Source organism: Octodon degus, unplaced genomic scaffold (genome assembly GCF_000260255.1).
Source record: "Octodon degus isolate 3935 unplaced genomic scaffold, OctDeg1.0 scaffold00036, whole genome shotgun sequence".
Lineage (NCBI taxonomy): Eukaryota > Metazoa > Chordata > Mammalia > Rodentia > Octodontidae > Octodon > Octodon degus.
Window position 1 is genome coordinate 14,358,248 of NW_004524612.1, and position 9,099 is coordinate 14,367,346.

At 48.6% G+C, this 9,099-nt stretch overlaps 1 protein-coding gene across 1 annotated transcript in view; it reads right to left on the reverse strand.

Annotated features, from left to right (window-relative positions):
- Window positions 1–255: 255 nt before the first annotated feature.
- Fbxo16 (F-box protein 16) overlaps window positions 256–9,099 on the reverse strand; it is a 56,447-nt gene continuing 47,603 nt past the window's right edge. Inside the window, exon 10 of the mRNA XM_023714688.1 lies at window positions 256–1,259. Within this exon, the coding sequence (XP_023570456.1) occupies window positions 1,092–1,259 (168 nt within the window). The 3' untranslated portion in view covers window positions 256–1,091. The remainder of the gene's footprint in view (window positions 1,260–9,099) is intronic.

Sequence of the window (9,099 nt, forward strand, 5' to 3'; positions counted from 1 at the left end):
GCCCTCCACCCCACAACATACATCCATCGGATGGCCCTGCCCCGGGGGTGATGGCTCCTGCTGGTTCCGGGACCTGCATTTGGTCCCCTTTGCTGTTTCTGCTGTTGCCAATGCCCAGGTGCCTTGTTGTCCCTTTTTTTTTTTTTTTTTTGCGGAACCGCGGATTGAACTCAGGCCCTTGCGCCTGCCAGGGAAGCACTTATTCCACTGAGCCATCTCCCCGGCCTCTCGTTGTCCCTTCCTGATGCTTGTAAGAAGCTCCCTAGGGTCTGGATCTAGTCCTCTGCGTGTTGCTATGCTAACGTCCTAGCTCCCAGCTCGCGAGAGGGGACTGTTGTGAAGAGAGCTTTGAAAGCTCTTGGGGCTCTGCGAGGCGATCCAGTATGACAGCATCCTTCACAGAAGAGATTAGGACACACTGAAGAGAACATGAAAAGACACAAGACAAAGGCCATCTGTGAACCAGGCACATAGGCCCTGCTGACACCTGTGCCTTAGGCTTTGGCCTCCAGAACTGAGAGGAAATAAACTCATTTATTTATGAGGTACCCTGTCCCTCACAAACTCAGCCCCCAGGACAAGGAGCTTCATCCTGAAGCTGCCCAAGGGGCCTTGGGGTGCTGTCATTTCCTTCCAGACCCTGCCTCAAGTACACAGTATTACCAGGGGGCCCCCAGTGTCCCTTCATCAACCCCAAAGTACCGACCTCAGTGCTCTAAGTCATTTGACAAGGTTTATGCCATGAGATCCAACCACAGCTTCCCCTTGCTAGGCAAGCCCTCCAGCCCTGCGCTCCATCCCAGTCCCTCTCATTTTACTTGGAGAGAAGTCTCTAAGTTGCCCAGGCTGGGCTCACATTTGCAGTCCTCCTGCCTCAGCCTCCTGATGATCTGCGATTACAGGTGTGCACCACCACACTGGTTTGTCCCATGAATTTTTTTTTTTCTTTTTTCCTGAAAAATTGTAGGACTCACATTCACCACAAAGTACTTAAACTGAAAAGGTTTGTAATAGGAGATTCCCCTGGGAAGCCCGTTTTCCACCGTGGAGAGCATCTCGTCATGCCTGTGAAGTCCTTGCCCATGTTCAAATCAGCTTGGCTTCAGGAACCTGGGCAGGGAAAGACTGAAGCTCGGAGTGTCTTTGGAGGTGCTGTGCAAGGATCTGAGCTGCTGCTCCAGGGGGTGGAGGTCCCACAGACGATGAGGCCACGCGCAGTGGGCTGGGGCCCTGAGAGGCGCACTGGGACTTAGGGACATCTAGGGGAGAAGAAGGTATAAAAGGAGGTTATTTAAACATCAAAGGAAGCTTTCTAATTACACTTCTTGCAATGATATAAAACAACTTTACGAAATCACAGGGCTGGACGGGACTTCCTGAGACCTCCCTCTTCTCCTCCCTCAGCTGCATGCTCTCTTCACCTTGAACTAGGAATATATTCTTGCGTCTCCAAAGCTCTGGACACTGTTTCATTTGAACCTCAAGAAAGTCATCTGAGGTATGCAGGCAGGAACATACTAATACTCTTCACCTTATAAATCAAGCAAGGGACAGGACAGGCCCTGTGGTGACAGCCCAAGTTCACACAGCTGAGATGTTACAGCTGCTCCAGAGACTCGGGGTTCACAGACGACACGGCCCTCAGCACATTTCCCATGGTTTACACACTGTCGTCTGCACACACACACACACACACACACACATTCACACACACATAACCTGAACTCACAGTGAAAAACCATTGCTCCTTGGTGTCAGCTGGCCGCGTCCAGGAAAGGGAAGAGCGGGGAGAGAAGAAACAGGAATGATCCGAGCTGAGCTTATGGTCAGAGAGGGCGAACAGCCTCTTCAAGTTGGCCCTACCTGGCTCCCACTGTGTGCAGACCTCTGAGGACAGGTAGAGTGAACCCAACCCCTCTGCCAGCCCCCTCCTAGCTCAGAGGCAAGTTCCAATGGGGCTCATCCAGTCGCTTGGCACCTACCTCTCTGATGCCCTGCAACTTTATCTGAATTTTCCCTGAATCTGGGAAAAGCTCACTGTAGACTCCCAGCCTCAGGCCTGGTGTCGGCCCATGACTGCTGTCCCTTGTGCTCTCCCTTAAGTCCCCGGTAGGCCCTGGGCCTTGCCATGGAATAGGCATTTGCACTTGTCTTCCCTATACCTGCCCAAAGTGCTTGCTCCTTCTTCCTCCTTGGCCGAGGCCCACCTTTTTCTGGAAGGTGTCTCATCCTCCGAGATTTCTCCATTAGTCAGACCTCAGGAGCGTAACCATTGAGCCACATCGACTAGCCACCATCACTTGCATGTACTGTTCGCAGCTGAGTGTGCTGTGTTGTCTCCTAAGGAGACTGGGAGCTCCCTATCACAAAGCTGGAGTCATTTACTTCGCCGACTCTCTGGCACCTGCTGTAGGAGGGCCTGGCATGGTTGATGGTGATTTTGTCTTGGAAAAAGTGGGCAACATGGTGTTAAAGTAGCAGGTGATTAAGGCAGCCCTGGTGTAATCCTGGCACTTGGGAGGCTGAAGCAAGAGAATCACTCTGAGTTTGAGACCAGCCTGAACTGCATAGTGAGCCTCTGTGTCGAGGAAAAAAAATAAACAATCAAAAACTAACAAGAGAGTAGCAAATGCTTAAACCTAAAGAGTAAAAGGAAAAATGAGAGTAAATAATCCTTGCTCGTGAGAGGATTTCGGGGTTACGATCTCTGGAATAAGTGCCTCCCTGCTCTGAGTAACAATGCGGGTAAGCGAGTCGCGCAGGAAGAAATGGCGCCCGGGGCAGCAGCGCAGGCACTGCCCCCTCTCCCAGGCAGCCCGTGGAGACCTCGTCTGTCAGCAGCAGGACTCTGCCGCGCAGCAGGGGACCCCTTCTCCAGAGCCCGGGGCCCTCCGCAGGTTCAGGCAGGCTCCTCCGGCTCTCCTTCCTCGCTGCAGCGGTCCCAGGGGCTCCCGCTCTCTCCCTGTCACCTCAAGTTGTCCCCACCTATCTGGTCTGCTAGGCTTCTCTCCCCTCAGAGTCTGCTCCAGCCTGCCCTCTTCCTTCCTGGAAAACAAGCTTGCAGGCCCTGCACTTACTCCACTGAGCTATCTCCCCAGTCCCCTTTCATGGTGACAAGAGAAAAGATGCCATTTAAGAGCAAAGCAGGCAGGCTCTAAGAAGGAGCAAAGAAAACCCTCCGGCCCTGCATCTTACCTGGGCTTTCCGTGGTGGAAATGCTAGCTAAGAACCTCGCAAGCGCTCACCACGTAGACGCGCACTATCCTCCTCCTCCTTGCGGACCTCCCTGCCTTGCTCCCCGCAGGCGCCTCACAGCATGATTGAGCTCGAGTTGTGAGCGGCCTGTTTGCCTTCTGAGCACCTCAAGTCCAGGCAGCGCACACTTTCCTTAAACCTCCGTCCCATGCAGCGTTCCTCCCTATAGGACCTTTCCTACAGCTCCTGGATGATGTTTTCAAGAATACAGGTTTTTCTCTTTTTGGGCATAGGTGACCTTTCTACATAATTCAACATTCAAGTCTCAATTTAAAAAATCCCTGACCTTTCCCCCTAGGCCCCCCCCCTAGTTTCCAGGGCAACCAGGGTACTGCACTTTCCCCATCCTTCCAGAGGTACTGGATACAAATCCACACCACAGTGCAAGTGTCCTACGCTGCCACCTCTCCTTTTTTACAGTTAGAAGTACAATGTGAACACCATTGCTCTGTGCTTGAGAGGGTGTGCGCGTGCACGCGCGTGTGCATGTGTCCGGGTGCCTGTCACTGTGTGTCATTACATGTCACTTCCTCATTTCCTCAATGGTCCATTTATAGATGAACAATGCTGACAGCTATCTGGGCTGTGGTCCATGCTCTGTGCTTACCAACAATGCCAGAGCTAAGCAAGCCTCAAATGCGCACGTCCCTGCTGTCGCCATCTGTCTCTGGGAGCGGCTGGTGCAGCAGGCGGCTCTTCATCAGCGCTCCAGACACTGCTGGTCTGTCGCACACAGCAGCCGTGTGCTCATCCAGACTGGTAAAGGACAGCACTGGGTCATTTACCTGCCCATTCTTTTCTTTTTATGAGTCCACGTTGGTTTTCCATGAAGTTCACATTCTCAAGTGCAGTAGGTACAAGCACAGGACGTGGCCAGTTTTTAAAAAAATTCTCTTCCCACCTATGCTCCTCTAACCAACCCTTTTCCATTTCCTTGATTGTTTTTTTTTTTTTTTTTTTCGGTACCAGGGATTGAACTCAGGCCCCTGCACTTGCCAGGCAAGTGCTTATTCTACTGAGCCATCTCCCTGGCCCGACTGTTGGTATTCATCTTGGCTCACTTCCTGTCTGCTTACATTCATTAAGGACATTAGGTTCCTGGACCTGGCATATCTGCATCTCCCTTCCCTGGCCCTCAGGCTCCTGTACCCTTCCCACTTGCAAGAGAAATGGCCCTGTTTCCTCTTGTTATTATGTTAACAGCATCCTTAATTTTGCTTGTATTTTGCCTCACTCAAATGATACTCAGCTTGTGTGTTCAGTTTATTCCACGCAACATCATATTTTCCAGTGTATCCACTTCCCCACAAATGTCTCATACTGGTCCTTCTTTACAACTAAGTTATATTCCATTATGTATAGATATCACATTTTCTTTACCTATCTGCCTGTTAGGTATGCGGATTGCTTCCAGGATTTAGCAATTATGAATTGTGCTGATATAAACAGGGGTGTGCACGTACCACCATGGTACGTCTTTAGCTTTTGGAGGAAGGTATCTAGAAGGTGAATACCTGCGTCACATGGAATTGCTAATTTTAGTTCTTCAAGAAATTGCCATACTAATTTCTGTAGTGGTTATACTAGTCTCCATTCCCACCATCAATGTAGGACAGTTCACGCTTCACTGTAACCAGCCAGTTAGGTATTTGTTATTTTTTGACTTCTTAGTGATAGGTATTGAGGCCGGGAAGATGGCTCAGTAGAATAAGCACTTCCTTGGCAAGTGCAAGGGTCTGAGTCCAATCCCCAGTTCTGCCAAAAAAAAAAAAAAAAAAGTGATGGGTATTTTTTTCTGGTGTAAGAGGGAACCTTACTGTTGTTCTAATTTGCATTTCTCTAATAGCCAGCAATGCTGAACATTTTTTCCTGTATCTGTTGGCCATTTCTTCTCCCTTTTTTTTTTTTTTAACTATCTGTTTCTTTTTCTTTTTTTTTTTTTCCCCTTGGAACCAGGGATTGAACTCAGGCCCTTGTGCTTGCCAGGGAAGCGCTTATTCCACTGAGCCATCTCCCCGGCCCCTACTCTTCTTTTTATAGAGATGTTATTTATATATCTATATCTATATCTATATAAATCTATATCTATATAAATATGTATATGAATATATATATATATATATATATATGAATAACATCTCTATATAGTCTTGTTATGCAGTTCAGGGTGACCTTGAACTCATTATGTAGCCCAGGCTGGCCTTGAACTCACAGCAATCCTCCTGCCTCAGCCTCCTGAGTGCTGGGATTACACGTGTGTACCACCATATCTGACCTGTTTGTTTGTTTATTTATTTTTTATTTATTGTGTATTTAAACAGAAGGAAATGGAAGAGAAATAAGCAGCCATGCTTTTTGACATGGAATCCCTAGAATTCTGAAGAGTTCTGTTCTTGACCTGTTTCTAGGCAGTCTTCCCCTGGGGATCCATCTCCGTCTGTCCACCCTTCCAAGCTCCTGGCTCACACATTCAGCCCTCTGCGGTGCATGCTGCAGTCCCACGGCCCCACTAACCCAAGGCACACGTGCTCCACTCTATATCCAGTCCTGGGCTGTGTAGCATAGATGTCAGCACGATGCCTGCTCTGAAACCTAGGAGCTGCCCTTACTGCGGGAGCCGTGACGCCAAGCAGGCGGGGACTGCACCTTACCATGGTGCATCCCTGGCGTCTGAAGACACTCAAGGAGATGGGGAACCCACAAACACTTCCTCTTCTCTTCCACTTCAGGGCAATGGTGAAAGCAGGGAAACTAAGGCAGGATCAGAAAGTACCTATCTGCAGGCTGGGTGTCAGAGAAAGGACAGAGAGTACTGAAGACGCTGCTAAAGCTGAGGGGCCCAGGAAAGTAGGAAGGACTCTGAGGAAGCCCCAGCCCAAGAAAAGAAAGAAACCAGAAACATGTACAACCCACGTTGACCTGGGTCTTTTGCTCTCTTAGTGACTTTTTTGGGTGTGTTTGTCTTCCATTAAGTTATGAGCAGACACTTGCAAACAACCCTTGATAGGCACAACAATATTGGACAAACCAAATATTGGACAAACCCAATTGATCAATCAATAATTACAAGGGCCAGCCAGATAGCTTAGCGGATTAAAGTGTCGTCTTAGGCAGATGCAAGGACTGGATTCGGTCCCTGGTGTGCTGTGCCAGCCCCACCCCCAGGGCATGCTGAGACAGTGACTGAGACTGGGTGTGTGGCATACACCTGTAATCCCAGTGCTTGGGACGCTGAAAACAAAAGAATCACTAAGAAGCCAATTTGTGTAATGAGACCCTGTAGACCCTGTACTAAATACACACACACACACACACACACACACACACACACACACACACACAATCAGTAAGTACAAATCAACAAATGTAGTAACAGAGTAAGCACAATCAATACATACACCACCTGCAGGATAGTACTCTTCTAGAAAGACAAACAACAACAACTACAGAACTCTGATTGCCAGGCCCTGGCTGAATTATGTATTTACTATTTCATTTAATCTGTCTAGTACCTCTCTGAGGTGGAAAAGAAAGGTAAAGAAGGTGACAGAGCTAGGCGCAGTACTGTGTGTGTCTGTAGTCGCCACTGCTTGGGAGGCTGAGGCAGGAGGATTACTTGAGCCTGAGGATTCCAGGTCAGCCTACCCAATATAGTAAGACCCGCCTCTCAAAGCAAACAAGGGGTAGTAACAATCTTCCCTTTGTAAGGAACCCCACATACTTTAAAAAATTCAAAGCAAGGGTGGGCAAGACAGCTCAGCAGACAAAACACCTGCTTGGGCAAGTGCAGGGACCATGGTTCCATCCCTGGCACCACATGCCAAGCTGGCCTCGCCCCCTGGGGTGCTGAGTGGTGCACGCCTGTAATCACATCACTAGAGAGGCTGAAAGCAGGAGGATCACTGGGAGTCCAAGCTGCGTAGTGAGACCCTGAACCAAATACGTTAAAAAACCAAAGTACTTTAATTAACTTATTTATTTATTGTATTTTAGTACAGGGTCTACCGGGTCTCACTACATAGATTGGATTTGCAGTGATCTGCCTGTGTTCAGCCTCCCAAGAGCTGGGGTTACAGGCGTGCGTCGTCTCAATCACCACCTCAGCGCACCCTGGAAATCAAAGCATTTTAGATGACATCCACTTCACAGGTGATTGGTAATACCGTACCAAAATATAGATTATTATCAGAAAATTACAAAATTGTAAGTTTCTATTTGAGTTGGGTAAACATAGTTGAAGCTTACCCCTGTAAATTACCCAGACACAGGTCAGGGTCTGAGTAGTACATCAGAGACTATGAATTGGGAAAAAGGCTCAGAGGACGGAAGAGGGTAGCAGCGGTCCTGGCATTGACCCTGCTGTGCAGCCACTTCTGGGCCTTCCTGTCTGCCATGCTGCGAGGAGGACCCTGGGCCTCCCATGCTGGGAGCCCGTCCAGACCTGTCCAGTCACCTTGCGGGGCCATGAAGTATGAGGAGCAAGACAGGGGAGAAGTAATCACCACAGCTCGAAAGATGCCCAACACTTGTGCTCTTGACTTATCTTGGGATAAAACTGTCAGCAGCAGAGAGAGATGAAGCAATTTTAGCCAGGGCTTTGAAATCAAAATCCAGGACTCCCTGCCTACACTGTCTAGCCAACCAAGTGGGTGAAATAAAGAAGAACTGTGTTGCAAAATGGGCCCAGGCTACGAAGTCTGGATGGTTTATTAGTAATGGCCATGAACTGTCTTGCATTTCAAAACATCCATGTTTTAGGAAATTGGCTTCTAGTATAGTTGGTAAAATATCCCACTAGTAAATCATACACACACACACACACACACACACACACACACAGAGAGTCAACCCCAGTACTATTAACGCTTAAAACATGTCATCATGTCATCATTGTCAGGCATGGGCACATACCTGTAAACCAGCACTCAGGAGGCTGAGGCAGGATGGTCACCTCCAGGTCTGAGGCCAGCCCAGGCTATATAATGAGTTCAAGGCCAGCCTGAGAGAGACCTTGTCTCAAAGATAAAACATGATAACAGTAATATGTGTATAATTAATCCACAGACATGGCTCTTCTGGTGGGCCTTCAACGGAAGCTGTTTTGCTTGACAGAAAACCAATAGGCCCGTAGCACCTGTGAGTGTTCTAGGACAGAGACGCAGATAGACACCCTGCAGCTGAAGTGCCCATGTAATTTATTACTTCTGGCAGGATAAGCAAGAGGAACAAGATACAGCAAAGGAGACACGCAAAGACTTCACAGGGTCCCTCTGCAGGCGTGGCTTTGCCCACAGGGTCCTTTGCAATGAGGCCTTTTCTTCTCTTTGTTCTCTAAATGAACCCCTACCACGGCTGCCTTATTCATCTTCCTGCCTCAGAGTAAAAACTCAGCAGTGGAAGGTGCCAAGGTAGAGAAGTATGCAGAGCACAACACTGTGCAGGAAGGTGCAGGAAAGAGCGTGCAGAGCTCACACTTTTGGTATCCATGGCTGCAACCCTTCATGCCTTCTCCATTTTCGTTTGCAGGGCTGCAGACAGAACACAGGGCCTGGCATATGCTAAGGCTATGCTTTACTGCTGAGCTATACCCCCAGCCCCAGCTCCGCACCCTGGCCTTGCACGATACAAACTGATTCTGGGAAGAAGGAAAATTGAGGAAAAGAAAGAAAGGAAGGAAAGGAAGGAAAGGAAGGAAGGAAGGAAAGGAAGGAAAGGAAGGAAGGAAGGAAAGGAAGGAAGGAAGGAAGGAAGGAAGGAAGAGAAAGAAAGAAAGAAAGAAAGAAAGAAAGAAAGAAAGAAAGAAAGAAAGAAAGAAAGAAAGAAAGAGGCTATAGGATAGATAAG